This window comes from Neovison vison, chromosome 11 (genome assembly GCF_020171115.1).
Source record: "Neovison vison isolate M4711 chromosome 11, ASM_NN_V1, whole genome shotgun sequence".
In the NCBI taxonomy this organism is placed as follows: domain Eukaryota; kingdom Metazoa; phylum Chordata; class Mammalia; order Carnivora; family Mustelidae; genus Neogale; species Neogale vison.
In genome coordinates this window covers 38475996-38492537 of record NC_058101.1, presented here as the reverse complement: position 1 = coordinate 38492537, position 16542 = coordinate 38475996, and the positions used below count along the sequence as shown (strand labels likewise).

General features: G+C 35.6%; 1 protein-coding gene across 3 annotated transcripts in view; it reads right to left on the bottom strand.

Moving 5' to 3' along the window:
• ARAP2 (ArfGAP with RhoGAP domain, ankyrin repeat and PH domain 2) overlaps positions 1 to 16542 on the bottom strand; it is a 186461-nt gene that overhangs the window by 135860 nt on the left and 34059 nt on the right. For all 3 annotated transcript variants that reach the window (XM_044224949.1, XM_044224951.1, XM_044224950.1), the window contains exons 7-8: positions 6860 to 6929; positions 626 to 746 (exon numbers count right to left, since the gene is read on the bottom strand). In XM_044224949.1, coding sequence (XP_044080884.1) covers positions 626 to 746; positions 6860 to 6929 — 191 coding nt within the window. The remainder of the gene's footprint in view (positions 1 to 625; positions 747 to 6859; positions 6930 to 16542) is intronic.

Genomic DNA, 16542 nt, shown 5'->3' with positions numbered 1-16542 from the left:
AAAGTATACAACAGAGAACTCTTAGCTCTCCTGCTCTCCCTCCCTACCCTCTCCAAAAGTCAGAAAAGATCTAGAGGTTTAGTCCCTACCCATAAACCACATGCCATCTAAATTTCACCATCAAGTGTCCTATAGCAGAGGATGAAGGTAAAAAGAATTGAGAAAGTACAAACGATCCTCTGAAATTTGTTCTAGAATGATTACTGGTCCTATGTGTTCAGTTGAACCTGGCATGTGTAAACTTCCCTAAAACCAACACTTTCATCGTGAGAAAAACTGTGTTTATATATTAAATAACTACTCCGCCTTGTCAAACAACAGCTAAAAGGTGGACTCCACAGGAGCAGAGACTTTTGTCTTACTTTTCACTGCTAAACATCCAGAATTTGGAAGAATTCTTGGCACGTAGTAGAGTCTAAGTATTTGCTGCATGCAGGAATAATGAGCCAACAAATGACCTGTCGGCTCGTTATGGCATTCCGGAGAATATCAAGTGTAAGATTATATAAAAGTCACGTATTCTAAGGTTTCTCGACGTGTGTAGCTTCACTAGCTTATGAATCTTCTGATTGGTCAGAAATTAATGTTTATGAGTATTTTTTCAGGGATAAAGAAATAGCCTTACCTTCTTTTTCTACTCTGAAAACAAAAGTTCTTTGTGTTGTAACAACTTCAAATTTGTTGTCTCCTTGAACCCGTACTGTAGATATAGCAGAAAGAGGAATGATTCCTTTTGAATACTTTTCCTGTATTGGTTAGAGAAAAAGATACATGAACAAGACAAATTAAAATGAAATTCGTGTGACCTTATCAAGAAAAAGAATGGTACAAATACTATAAATATTTACAAGCACATTGTGCTTCTCTTTCATAATTTTAATCTAAATTTTTTAAATAACATACAAATAGTATATCTCCTCAGACATGACTTGACACCCCAGAAAGGAAAATATTTTAATGGCCCTTCCATGTGAAATGTCTTTTCAATTTTCTCCTTTTTTGGAATTTAAAATTAAAAGGCAAAGAATCAAATACAAACAGTTGTACTAGACCAGCAATATATAGTTCCCAAAACCAACAGTATGTTTTTTAAAAAACAAGCTGGTCAAAATGATTTGATGGTGTTTGCAGGCATCTGCTGGCCATAATGGGTACTGTAACTAAACTACTTCAAAACAACTGCTACTACATGTGTGAACAAGAACACATCTCCAAACAAGACTGTTGCATTAGAGCAATTAAACATATTACCCAATGATTCTAATAATTATCTTAATATCACAACTGCCTCAGTTTACCTTTAATTCCCCAATGAAAAATTAATGAAAAAGACAAAAGAATTTTTTAAAAAAAAAGGATTTGGCAGTTTGCAACCGGCAAATGCCTAATACAATTTTGGCAGTTTGCAACTGGCATCTGCATTTTACCCTTTTGCTCAGGAAGGTCATTCTGAAGACTCTTGGTAGCTTTTTCAGTCTTTCTATTTCTGGATCCACCAAAACCCTTTGGCATAAGAACCACCTGACAATGCCCGCTATTTACTAAGGGTGAAATATTTACTGGACCTTGTGTTGGAAAGAAAATTCAAATAGTATTTATATATTCAAAGAGCCTCAAAATGAAAAACCAGCCAATGCAGTGGGAGAAAAGTTTAAAACAGAGTCTGAGCCATGGAACGTATGAGTACAAAGATGGAAACTCCCAAATTCTGTTTAAAAGAGGTCAGCTATTTTCACAGACATGAAGACATCAGAGCCTGACCTAAAGAAGCTTAAGCGCAACCACACAGATAGCAGGTCGGGAGGCCATCCTGGCTGGAAAGCTTTAATAATAGAGGCATAATAAGTAGAGAAATAAGAGCAGCCACGGGGCAGAGTCAAAGAGGTAAAGCTGGAAACATACATCAAGGGCATATATGGAAGGTCTTAAATATCAGAAAAGTCTGGGCACATCTTTGGGGGGTTTCTTCTACCATTTCCTTCCAAAGAATGACTCATGGAACCTTCATATTTTAGCAGATCCCAAGTATCTGAAGCAACTGGCTAGGTAAAAAAAAAAAAAAAAAATGTATTAAACCATTCCACACAGAGAACAAGTGCCAAGGTCATATTCTTCCTACTGGTAAACTCCTGCCATGCATATCAGATAGGTAAGGGGTAGTCACTGTCAGCAGCATGGTGTTCTACTGGGAGGTTATCCTAGGCCCACTGAGAAGATACACTCTGCTGTCACAGCATTCCCTCTTAGCTCTTTGACAGTTTCTTCTCTTCTAAGGCCTCTGTTTCAATCTTTTAGCCCTGACTATATGTATGCATCAAAATTCTATACATTCTTCAACACCATTTTAACTACCAATGCCACAGAGGACTTCCCACAACTTCTCAGACAACCAAGATGGAATACAATATTTGAACTGTAATTGAAGATGAGTGGGCAACCTCATAGAAAAAGAAGGATGTCAAGAAATAAGTAACTTCAAGGTAACTTCTCGCTTTCCCACTTTTTGTTTTCTTTTATCTTCTCTAAGAAAATCCACTCCTACTATTTCAACAGCCAAGTTTATGAGGAAAATGTTAAAATCTGTCCTTCCTTCCTTCCTTATCCACTTTGGTCAACTCCATCATCGTATTTCAAGTCATCGATGATACATGAAACTATCCCATAAGCCCCTCAAACTTCAAATTATCTCCTGAAAACATGCCCTCCCCATATCTGTTCATTAAAATATTACTCTTCTAAGTCAGTCTTACATGGCCTTTCATTTGTGTGGCTCGTTTGTATCCATATAACTTGGGACTCTCCCTACAGTGACAGTGTCCACTTCCTTCCTGGCACACTCTGATTCTCTCCACTCACATGAGCCTTCTTTGAGATTCCATTAACACACTGTATTTCTTCCCAATCTAGTGCCTTTGCTTACTCTGTTCTTCAAGGAATGTTGTCCCCATCCAGCTTCACACAGTTCCTGCCTCTCCATCCCTCACATTTCAGAAGAAAGGTTTTCGACCGGCCTCTTCTCATAGGCCCCCCCATCCTCACTAGGCAGATAACCCTAATTTAATAACAATCTGTATTTTTCCTTTATAGCAATTACTAACTATAACTTAAACAGTGATTTTTTTTTTTTTATATTTACTGTGTGGTCATTTGATTAAGACATTCTCCCCAAATAGACAGTAGGTCATACATCAGTTTTCCTCAGACCTTTCACATAAAAGGAACTGCAGAAGTATTTTCTCAGTGAATGAATTCTATGTCCAATCAATCACAATCAAATCAAACTCTGACAGTTCATTTCTGATATTTTTTCTAAATTCATTTTTTTAATACTTCCACTGGCATACACAGCCTACACCCAGATAACTAATGCCAGATTTACTGCACACTCCCCTGATTTGCCTTTCTACTTTCAGCATCTCTTCCTTCTAACCTTTCTTGCATATGATTGTTCAAATGTCATAGCTAGAAAAAATAAAAGATTTGTAGAGGGGATAAAAAAAAATGGATCTTCAAGTTTGCACAGAATTTTGATTGATGGCAATGGCTCTGAAGGTTCAGATGGAAAAGAAAAACAAGGAGATGAAAATACAAGAAAAAGACATGTTCATGCTCCCCACAGTTTGTACCCAGATACCACTGCAAAAGGTCATACAAAGAAATACACGACTGACTGGCTTAAAGGAAAGCCACTAAATGCAGTGGGGTATGGTGGCAATGTGAGGCACTACTAGACCACTAAGAGCTCCAGGAATAAGAAATAGGGGAAAATGTCTCCCTCGTGTCAGGAAAGCTCAGATATAGGAAAGAGCATAATACCTTTGGGGACAGTACAAGAGCCTCTCTAGCTGTAAGTCTAAGTGGCTGATATCAGACTGAAAAATCTAGAATGTCCACATTTATGCTACATCTCTTAGATGATCCATTCTCAAATCTCAGTTTGCTTAAGAATTACAAGAGCTTATAAAAATAGATCTCTAGTAAAACAATTAACCATTTGTGGAATAAAAATGTTACCATAAATATATTTTTCAGTACAGAAAAATCAAGCAGCACTGTAGGAAACTGGAATTTTAAAAAAGAGATTTTTCCCTCTTCCAGATCTGCTTAAAGAGATTAAAAAACAATTCCTTACAAAACTGTAACCACCCACGTGCCTATAATAATAAGATCCTATTTAGCAGGTAAATACTCCAGAAAAGTAACAGAAAAATAAATAAAATTCTCCAGGAGTGATCAAAATGTACTAACAAGCTATCATGTCATATTAACCTCTGGAAGTTACAGATTCTCAAATAGCTCATTCATAACCTATTACGAGATCCCAAGAAATCTCATAATTTTTAACACTATAGAGTTGACTTGGTATTTCTCTTCAAACAACACATGATAAAGACAAGATAGAGGAAAAAAAAAAGACAAAAGACTCAGAATGATTGTGTCTTTCAGAGTATAAAATTTTCCTTTAGGACAGAAATTTTAAAGCATCCCTAGACTCTGAAACACACAGATATCTAGGCCAAGTTCATCATTTATCTACTACCACTTTCAGACAATGAAATGACCACAGGGCAATTCTGCTCACAGCCGAGTGAGAATGAGGGTGAGTGAGATTTCTTGGCAGGTGACAAGATATCGAGGCCAGCGGGATGGCGCCATTTTCAGTAAGACAATGAAAAAGTTCTTGCAGAGACGGGATAGAGCAGTGCTGAGGAAAGTGAGAGAAAACCAGGGAAGTACAGAGCTCTGCCCAACCACGTGCTCCTCACATGCACCTTTAAACACCAAAAGGCGTGATGACTCAGCGCACAGGACCACTGACACTGCGCTCTCCCCTGAGGCAGTGGCTATGGCCACACTCCTGCCTTCCACACACCGGCCCTGAAATGCCCTCTTCCCAGCCCTTCAATCTACCCTTGAGCAAGGTGGGTCACAACAGAAACTCTCTTTTTAGGAAACACTCATCCCAATGTTTTTGTTTTCTGCCAAGATGAAACCAACCATCTGGATAGTAAAGGGACAGAATGTCACAGAAAACAATAATTCGAATTTCTTAAAAAATTGTTAAGCTAAAGAATTTGTAGCCATTCATTTTTACATGAACTTTTTATCACAATTTCAAACCAAGGCTGCGTGATTTTTATTGCATCAGTACCTACAAATGTGGCAGGCACTCATCTCACCACAGTTGAGAAGACCTTTTACAGGACAAACAGAATGGGTCCAGTTGGACACAGATACCAGAAATTCTCTCTCCCAAAGGAGTATAATGCCACCACCAACAGAGCCTCATGGCACGGAAGTCTCACTCTTGAATAGTATTCCCCCTTATTTCAATCAAACCAGAGAAGGGAACGGCTACTGAAAAAAAAAAAAACTAGGGGTCAGATTCCAGCAGATACAGAGACCACATTGTACCCACCGCTGGCATAGAAACTTTCTCAACATTCAAATGCACAAGTAAACTAAAATCAGTAGCCAAGGCAGAAAAGCAGCTTTTAAAAAAAATATTCATTCCACCATCCTGCAAATCCCAAGGAGGTGTGTTTAAACTTATCTGATGTTTTATCTAGATCACTGCAAGCTGAAACCAAAAAATTAATACTTCTCTAAACTTTCTATTGTTCTTAGTATTGTCACACGTAAATGAATGTTACTTTCTATCTAAAAGCACACACTCTTCTGCCCAGTAGCACTGAAGAATCAATATATGAAAGGGACTTTCCTTTCAAGCCACAAATATCACAATAGGAAGTGGTATTCTCCAAATAATGAGAAAATAATGTTAGATTATAAGCTATAAATAAGAAAATGTGCTTAAATGTTGAGTGAGTCTGGTAAGAGAATGTATATAGTTAAGACTGTAAGGATACCTGATTTTAATGAACTAAAAATATGATATATTTATTAGTTCCAACTTTTCATTAAGGAAATTGTCAACAACAGAGAAGTTGAAAGATGGTGACAAGGGACATCCATCTGTATTCCACCCAGATATGATCAGTGTTAACATCTTCAGTTTTTATTTTACCTATGTGTGTGTGCAAATATATTTATAAATATAAATATATAGGTAAGTCATATCTGAAAAACTTTTGCAGATAGGACACTTCAAATATTCCAGCCTACATCTCCTAAGAATAAAGAAAGCCTCATACCTAATGAAGACATGATCAAAACAGTATCATTTTGTTAAGACTCACTTACCTGAAGACAAAATTGTGACCACTTTCTCATCAAGATGTTCCACGAGCTCTAACTCCAAAGAACTTCTCAGCTTCTTCTCCTCAAGTTTCCTTCATATATCCCATTTTCCGGTCAGAAAACTGACTTCCCATCTGGACATCTCATGGTTCTCTACATTACCACGTCCTATTCTCTCTACCCTATCTGCAAACTTTCTTCTTTTTTCAAGAGCCATGGCAAATGAAATATCATGCAAGAAACCTTCTTTGGTTCTTCCATACCCTTCCACAGTATAAAGTAACATCATCTTGTGCACCTAACTGTAGTATCCTTTCATAAATACTTCTTAGTGTTGTCTAGGAGAAAGATAATTCCTTATTCATCCTTACATCACTCATAACAATTCCTGTAGTTTATAGAAGACACTCCATAAATAAATGTTGGATGTATAATTTTTAAATCCATATTTTATGTATGAAGAGAAGTTGAACTATGAACAGAGTGTTTGAAAACTAAAAAGAGCTTTTTTTACTGCACACAGTGTTTGTACTGTGTGCAAACTCTTTTCATGTTGGTAATACAACTCCTGTTCTTAAAAAAAAAATTGTTTGCTTAGTTTACTGAAGTATACCTTGGATATATAAGAAAATCTTTGAGAACTATCAAGTGTACTTACCTTCTCGTTATTATAATAAGAGATGCTAAGGCCATCAAATTTCACCCATCTCTTCTGAAACATGCGTTTCCTGAAAAAATATGAAACTGTTATTTTACATTCAAGAATCATGAACTTGAAAAAAAAATATCATGAACTTCAATTTTAAATACATTTATAATGTAACTGGGTTGAGTACATTCCTATTCGTTGTTAAACAGTTTAAAAAAATGGGCTATGACAATGTACATTTTGGCAATGGCATGTAGGGAAAAAATGATACTTTCTAATCAGTTAACATAGGTATTTAAAACAATGATACTGTTGGTGCTGGCACAAAAATAAGACATATAGATCAATGGAATAAAACAGAGAACCCAGAAATAAACCCACATTAATGTGGTCAATTCATCTACCACAAAAAAAGCAAGAATATCCAATGGGAAGAAGACAGTCTCTTCAACAAATGGTGTTGGAAAAAACTGGACAGCTACGTGCAAAAGAATGAAACTGGACCACTTTCTAACACCATCCACAGAAAGAAACTCAAAATGGATTAAATACCTAAATAAGAGATCTGAAACTATAAAAATTCTAGAAGAGAATATAGGCAGTAATTTCTCTAACATCAGCTGTAGAAGCAGTTTTCTAGACATATCTCCTAGGGCAAGGGAAACAATAGCAAAAAATAAAGTATTAAGACTACACCAAAATAAAAAGCTTTTGCACAGTAAGAGAAACCATCAACAAAACAAAAAGGCAACCAACTGAATGGGAGAAGATATCTGCAAATGATGTATCTGATAAGGGCTTATTATTTAAAATATATAAACAACTTACACAACTCAACACCAAAAAAAAAAAAAAAAAAAGAAGAAGAAGAAAAGAAACAAGCAATTCAATTAAAAAACAGGTAGAGGACCTAAACCTATTTAGGTTTAATAGACATTTTTCCAAACAACACACACAGATGGCCAACAAACATAAGGAAAGATGCTCAACATCACTAATCACCCGAGAAATGCAAGTCAAAACTGTAAAGAGATATTATATTACATCTGTCAGAATAGCTAGAATAAAAATGATAAGAAATAAAGTGTTAATAAGGATATGGAGAAAAAGGAACCCTCACATACCAGTTCCTCATTGGTGGAAATGTAAATTGATACAGACTCTGGGCAAAACAGTATGGAGGCTCCTCAAAAAACTGAAAATAGAAATACCCTATGATCTAACAAGTCCACTACTATTTACTAAAACAAATGAACAAACAAACAATTAAAAAAACCAAACACACACACAAAAACAGGACTTTGAAAAGATAAATGCACCTAATGTTTACTGCAGCTTATTTAAGATAGCCAAGTTATGGAAGCAACCCAAAAGTTCATCCATAAGATGAATGGATAAAAATGTGGTGTTTGTGTGTACATATACACATACACATACAACAGAGTATCATGCAGCCATAAAAAGAGGATGTGATCTTGCCATTTGTGACAACACGGTTGGACCCAAAATATACATGCTAAGTGAGTCAGGATGAGAAAGAAAAATATCTTATGAATTCACACATGTGGAATCTAAAAAACAAAACATATGAATAAAACAAAAAGCCAAATCAAATCTATAAATAAACAGGACTAATGGTTGTCAGAGAGGAAAAGTTTGGTAGGATGGGTAAAACCAGTAAAGGGGAATGAGAGAGATAAATTTCCAGTTATGGAAATGAACAGGTTATGGAAACAAAGACACAGCCCAGGGAACATAGCCAATGATACTTTAATAGTGTTGTTAGATGACACATGGTAGCTATATTCTAGAACTAATGTAACAATGTATGTCAACTATATTCAAATAGAAAAATAAATAAAACAATGATATTATTAACAGTATTAATATCCATGTTTATAAGGGTTAGTGCAAAACAAAGTGTGGTAAGAAACACTAGCACTGTATCCATTTCCCCCAGCAAAAATAAGCCCTTATTAAAGATAATATAGGAGTAGCTGACTAGTTCAATTGGTAGAGCAGGCAACTTTTGATTTCAAGGCCACAAGTTCAAGTCCCAGACTGAGATTAGAGTTTATGTAAAAATAAATAATTTTTTAAAAAACATTAAAAAATAATATAAGCTTTCATCTTTCACTAAGCTTACAGCATTTATCTTATTTTACCTTAACTTTTGCTTTGGAGCATGAATAATATTTTGCCAAAATAACAAAGCTTTGTTAATTGGATTTAAAGACATAAATTACTTAATTTTGATCAAATGAGCTGAAAAAAACCTTATATGGAGAATCCTTTACAATCACCCAGAATGCACTGAAATATTAACATTTTCAAAAAGAATCAGATGAAAATCAAATGCAATTTAATATGATCATGGAAAAATAATGAGAAACAAAGCAAAATAATGTAATCACATATTTCCTATTTAGGTTTAAAAGAGAAACTTTTTCTGACTATATAAGGGAAAAGTGAAAAACCAGTTCCCACTTGGGCTTATTTTTGCTTTGTCTCAGAACTCTTCCCTGCAGTCAGATAATTCTATTCTCCACGTGACTCAATGTCTGTCTTCCATACCTGACACAATATATATTTAGCTTCTAACATAAATGATATATGAAAACTAAATTTCTTTTTAAACAATTTTATTTCTAACCAAATATGTAAATAAAAACTATGTCTACCTTTTCCATTTGCAGTTTGCTAACATGTTTAGGATAAGGGATTAGTTTAACATTCTGCAATTTTCCTAAAATCTAAAGATGGAAGAAAGAACATCTGGAAGTGTGGAGACCTTGTCTTCTCAGCTGTTTTCTGAGCACCAAACATGTACCCCTCAAGTGAAATGCAGCAAGCCTCCCACACTGATCTATTCGGCTTCACATAAAATTAGAGCAACCCTGATCAAACAGATAAAAGTTTCAAAGTTCATCAGGACAGACATCACATATATGATTTGAATTAATTATGAAGTAACAATAAAGACCTTGAAATCATAAGCCTCACTCCTCAGTTTTCTTTCTATCATCTTTTCTGCTTCTTTTTAACTTCTTGTGGTCTGCGTTTTCTTAACACTGGAACATGCAATAGTTAGACATCTAGCCTTCAAAACTCAAGGATTCTTTAAATTCCTTGCATTAAAAACATTAAAAGGTAAAGAAGTATTAAACACACAGTAATTATACATTGAACAAATTAATCACTCCACACTCATTTCCTGTTGATCTCTGTCATACCTGAGGGCAGGTAAATACACATCTTCCCACACAATGTCAACAATAACTCTGTAAATCAAGATTTCATTTGGGCCCTACCCACCTTACTTTGCAAATGGTGGTAAGCTAGAGCTCAACAGTTGATATAATCTTCCATTTCCGAATAAAAACAACATCTGTAGGGAGATGATTACCATTACCCCTCTATTCCCTTTGCTAACAAGTCGTTCTCCTTCAGAGTTTTACCTACACTACCTACACAAACATTCCTTCCCGTAGGAGCCAGTCCAAAGCACTGACAAAGTTATTTTCTGTCAAAACACACCTTTTCCTCCTAATACTTAACACAATCTGTGTGTGTGCGTGTGCGTGTGTGTGTGTGTATTTGTATTTGTTTACTTGCTCAATGTCTGTCTCCCATACCCTATGCTTTATAAAGACAAACTCCGAAGAACATCCTTCACTACACAATCTCCAACTAACACAGAGACATGTACAGCTCTAAAAAAAAAATTGTTGAATTAATGACATGCGTGCAGTCCCTTTAGCCAGATGACAAATAAACCTCAATGACTAGCACTCAGATAATCAGTATCTTAAAAGAAAAAAAGAAAACAAAAGAGATTGGTAGAAGACAGGAAAACTTCTGAAAACTCAAAATTAAATTTGAAGTTTCAAAACCTGCCAAAGCATGGAGTGAGAGAAAAGTTGTATAAAACCTACTTTAATGTTTTACTTAAATCGTTAATTGCAGCCATCCTGGACTCAAAAAGCTCTCTCAGAATTCCATCACCAACTAGATAGATGGAGGGTTTGGGGTCTGTGGCTCTCTGAGCAAAGTTCCACCTCAGTCTCTGTGACACTCAGTTTCAGAGATATTCTCCCAACCACTTAATTTTCACAACTACCAGATAACTATTAGATGTGTTCAGCCATTTTAGCTCAATATTCTTAAGGATTATTAAATCTCTCTAATAATCTATGGAGAACAAATCCCAGCCAGGAGTGAAATGGAAGGAGACGGCACAGAGTGCAGCAGCTGAGGAAAAACCATTTTGCAGATGGAGAGAGCTACTGTGCAATCCTATGATTAACCCCTCCTTCTGCTGTCATTCATCCAGCCAGCCAGCCATCACATCCGGGGGACTCCCTCTGTGGACACCATCCTCCAGCTGTACTGCTTCCTATCTCTAGACTCCTTCTTGCCCCCAGGCCTCCTCAGATATGATTTTCTTTGCTTGGAATGCTCCCTGTCTGCTCTGGACAGGGCTGGCTCCTTATCCTTGAAACCGCAGCTTGAAAGCATTCCCAAGTAGCCATCCTTACCACCATACAGATCCTACAGATCCCCTTGGTCTCTTGCTCCATTTCTTTGCTTAATGACGCCTAACAGATTTTGTATTTATGTATGTTTTGCTTCACCCATCTCCCATGCTAGATATTGAGATACCTGAGTGGAGAAACCGGCTCTGTTTTGTTTATCAATATAAAACCAGCGTCTGCCACAGTTCCTAGCAATAAAATGTGCTTAATAAATATTTAACGAGCAAAGGAACATATTTTTCACTGAAAACTGCTTACTCAAATTTGCATTATTTATATAGAGAGAAAAACCACTAAAACATTTTACCCTTCATTTTTTGTTTTTCAAATACCAAAGATTTTTTTAATATGACAAAAGTTTTGTAAAATACCTTGCTATTACAGAAAAATTAGAGCCTACCAAAAGCTTGGAAAATTCATCAGTAATACCTGCAGAATTTAAAAAATACGTTTTATGTTTAAGTACTTTTAAAATACACTTTTTAAAAAATATATGCATTTTACACGTTCCTATTTAAAAATGTAAATTAATCAATACAAAATGTTTCCAAAACTCAATTTATATAAATATTGTTTAAGCTATTTTGCTCATTAAATACATCAATATTCAATTAACTGTTTTTCCGCATGTAAGTTCAATACTGAATTCTAACAACTGGTAATTAAAGATAAGAACTTACATTTATATCCCTGCTCACATTATTCTCCTTTCCAGCAAAGGGAAACTCAGATTTAATGTTGGTAAAGACTACCAATCAATTAAAATGTAAATGAAATAATAAAAGGGAGAACCTGAGAAGGTGTTTCTAAATGTCAATGTATGATTTTAAAATAGATATTGATGAATACTAAACTTTTAAGAACTATCATTTCTGTGCAAGGGTCATCTATTTCACATATTTATAAAAGGCTATTAGATATCAGGCAACTAATTCCACTGGAATTATACAAAATTAATCTACTATTCACAATTAGTGGTTCCAAAACTATTTTAAACATTCACTCGGAGGTAAGTTATGCTTTTCCCTTAAATTTCACTTAATAGCTTAATTTGCTTAGTAAATGCTAATAAAATAAAGACATGGTATGAAATACAGTGCCATCCTCGGTTGTGTTTCTACTATCATAGCACTGAAATTAGATCTGAAATAATAATGATTTATTACAAAGAAAAGAACTGTTAAAGCCTCAACTAAGAATTTATTTGGCATAATACACCTCATAATAAAAACAGCAAACAGTATGTAATGCTTTATTCTAGACACTGTTGCAAGGCATACACAAATATTAATTCATTTAATCCTCCAAGCAGACATATGAGGTAATATTATTATTCCCATTTTATAGATGAAGGCACAGAGACACTGGCAGGTTACATAATTTGTCACACGACTAGTGAATAAGCATATCTGGGACTCAGATCCAGGTAATCCAGCCCCCAAGTCTGTGCTCTTAATCACGATGCAAAACAGACTAGAACATTCTGTAGCAAGGCATCCTGGACATCCCTCTAGGCAGTGATAACATTTGACCTCTACTCATTTTACAGGTGAGTTCAATTTTGCAAAGTGCGTCAGAATTCCTTCAGAAAAAAGGTGGAGGAGACATGAAATATATTAGCCTAGATCTTATCCCATTTTGTTTTTTGGGTTTTTTTGTGTGTTTTGTTTTAAAGATTTTATTTATTTATTTGACACAGAGAGACAGAGAGATAGTAAATAGGCAGAGAGACAGGGTGAGGGAGCAGCAGGCTCCCTGCTGAGCAGAGAGCCCCATGCAGGGCTCAATGCCAGAACCCTGAGATCATAACCTGAGCCGAAAGGCAGAGGCTTAACCCACTGAGCCACTCAGGTGCCCCGATATCATATTTTGTTTTTAGGGTTCTGAAGGGAAACATTTCTTTAAGAAGCTTTTTTAGAATAATTCATAAAGCTTGTGCCACATTATGGAACGAATTTCTATAAACTCTTCCCCTGAGCTTTGGTAGGGCAGCTGATGTAAAGTTTCAACTGCTATCATAAAAACAGCCTTACCACTTGATATCAGTTTTTGTTGTCTCAAACTGTGTATCTTAAAAATTCTTTTTTTAACAACAATGCATATACAAACAAATAGAATTAAACAATTCTTTATTTATGAAGTATGCACACAAAAGTACTCCTGTTTTAATTTCATTCTTAAATGTCAACAGAATTTTGGGTGATTTTTTTGTTTGTTTTAAAAAGATTTAATATTTTAGTTAAAAAAAAAAGTCCCCAAATCAAACTAGTTTAGTAAGCAATGATATTAACATAGGGTGGCAAAGGCTACCAAACCATCATTAAATATGATGCAACTGAAATGAACCTCAAAGGCACTAAGTCACTTTTATGGCTTTTATTAATCTGGTAACTTAAATCATCACAAACATACTTCTCAATTATTCTAAATGGTATCTAATGAAAAGGGTAACAACATGGTATTCCAGATTCCTCTGCCTTGTTTACATAATCCTGAAGAATTATATGCATGTTGTATCTTTTTGGCTACTCTAGCCTCACTATTTTAGAACTACCACGATTTCCAAAAATACAGATTTTTATCTAATTACTCATTTTTTATGAGTAAGTAATTATTTTACCTACTCTTTTAAGTATGAGGCTTTTAAATGATGCAGTATTAGTTATGAAGTGTCTTATAAGTACATGCAAGAAATTATTATAATATTTGTATAACATGCCAGTACCAACGCTCCTCAGCCTTTTGGCTAGCACCAAGTGTAAATGCCAGCACCTCTCTATTCTAAAATGCATTTCCTTAGTTTTAAGCATATCAAAATGACAATTTCCAAGAATAGGTGAATCAAAATGAATTGGGGCCAAAAAAAACAAAAACAAACCAAAATTCTCTGAAATCCCAGCTTCTACCTCTGCTATACCTCTTTCAATGAGAAAAAACAAATGTTATTTAAATGCAAAATTCCAAGTTAAAAAAAACTTTCAGAAGTCAATAATAAGAACATTCTTTTTAAAATGTCATTCTCAATTTTATAATATCCACCAACAACTTACACGGCAAGATATATGAAAAGCTCGTTAGATGATTCCCACCTCTTTATTTTATGCAGTCATATTCTGTAAACACATGCGCGCGCGCGCACACAACACACACACACACAGAGGAAACCAGCTCCCAGTTAGGATGATCAGTTAAAAGCTTGCATTTACCTCTACTCCCAAAGCGTCAAAGGATTAAAAAAACAAAAATAAATAAATACCTACAAACCAACAATAACCAGAGAAGTAGACAATAAGAACAATATTTAGAAACCAAGAAAGCAGAAGGAAGGATGGGAGCCCGACTTAGGAAGTTTCTGAGAGTTGACTGCTAAGCCTGCAACAGATCAAAATGAGAGGAAAACCAATTTACCCACAAAATCTCACAAAGTCTCAGGAGATGGAAGTGATCAAGTAACTCTGGAAATGACTAAGGAGAGGGGGTGCCAAAAGTAAGATTTGTTGAAAGGCAGTTTAAGAGATAAACCTGTGTCCCTCACTGCTCCATCCCAGAATCCTCCTTCTCTTCAGGCTGCTGGAAACATGCCCCGCTTCTTGCTCAATAGCAGAGGGGAGTTTCATTCATGGCAGAAAATCAAACAGGGGAGAGTCTCTGGGCTGGGACGCTCAGATATAACTGAGGTAAGGGGCAGTATTCAAAACAAAAAAATCAAAAATATGCGTCATACATATTTATACTCAAAGTCCACTTTCTCTACTAAGCTCCCAAAAAGCTGTTTTACCCTCAACGAAAGAGATTCACTTAAAAGATAGTAGCATGAGGACTCAACAAGGAAACGGGCTAAGAGAAGTCCAGCAAGAACATCTTATAAGAAATAAATAACGGGACTCATCAGAACCTGTTCCAATCAGCTTTGTAAGATTTCACTTTAAAAATAAGCAGCCCAAGATTAATAAAATATTTGAGGAAAACACCTCTAAGGTAAAAAAATGGGAAATGACCCCCCAAAAATGTTGTATTTCTTTTCCACCACCCCAAAAGAAATAAAGCTAAAAGAAACAGATTCTACAGGAAAAGAAAGCTTCAAAAATATATTAAGATCTTCAGAAACATAACAGAAAATATTGTGTTCATGGGACAATAACAATAAGCTATAAAAAGAACAGTCAAAAGAAGGTACTTTCTATATTGATTGTAGGATAACAAAAAACAAAAGTGGATTAGAAAGTACAATTGAAGAAACTTCCCAGAATGGAAAATGGAAAAAGCTACATTTTTATCAACCTTTCCATGTGGGAGGTCCAACACCAAACTACCAAGAAGTTTAGAAAGAAAAAAATAGAACAGTTAACAAAGAAATAAAGCAAGACAATCTCCCAGAACTAAAACAACCAGGCCACATATAAAGGCTTGAGAATCGGATTTCTCAATACCAGTTCTATAATACCAGAGATCTAGAAGAACTGGGGATTGATGACCTGAAGGGTGTATTCTTTCTCATCAAGATTTTGGAACCATGACAAATTCCCAGTAAGCATGCTTCGGAAGAAAGTAACACTTTCAAATATACAAAGCCTCAAAAAACTGTCCCTCCGATTCACCATTTCTGAAGACGCTCCAGGAAGCATGGGTGGGTGTGTTGGCAGGCAGGCAATGTCACAAGATTGAGGAAAGGCAAAAACACTCAGCACAGAGATTCCCCATGCCAATAATGAAAGGGACCACAGAAAGCTCCCTGGTTCATGGTGCAACAGATCTGAGAACCACCAGCCCAAACTAAAGCTTCCTTAGGAGGCTGTCTGATGATGAAATTGTTAAGTATTTTGGTTACTTCACGGTCTTAGAGTCCTCAGTTTAGCAAGAATTTTGGGATCCATGAGTGAGAAGTACATAAAAAAAATTTTTTAAAAAATCAAAAATTATAAATCTCATGGAAAACTGAAGAGCACAGATGAAAGAAAAATTAATCCTATGTCACAGAGCTCACATACAAGCAGCATGTCCAGTCATGAGGCTATAAAATTAAATACAGATAGAATCTAGCTACTATTTTATACAACTATCTGAAAAGGATGATACACATAGGAGCCGTGTTTATGCCAGAAAGAGGGGTGGGGGCCGTGATAAAAATGGATAAACATTATATTCCTTGGTAGTACT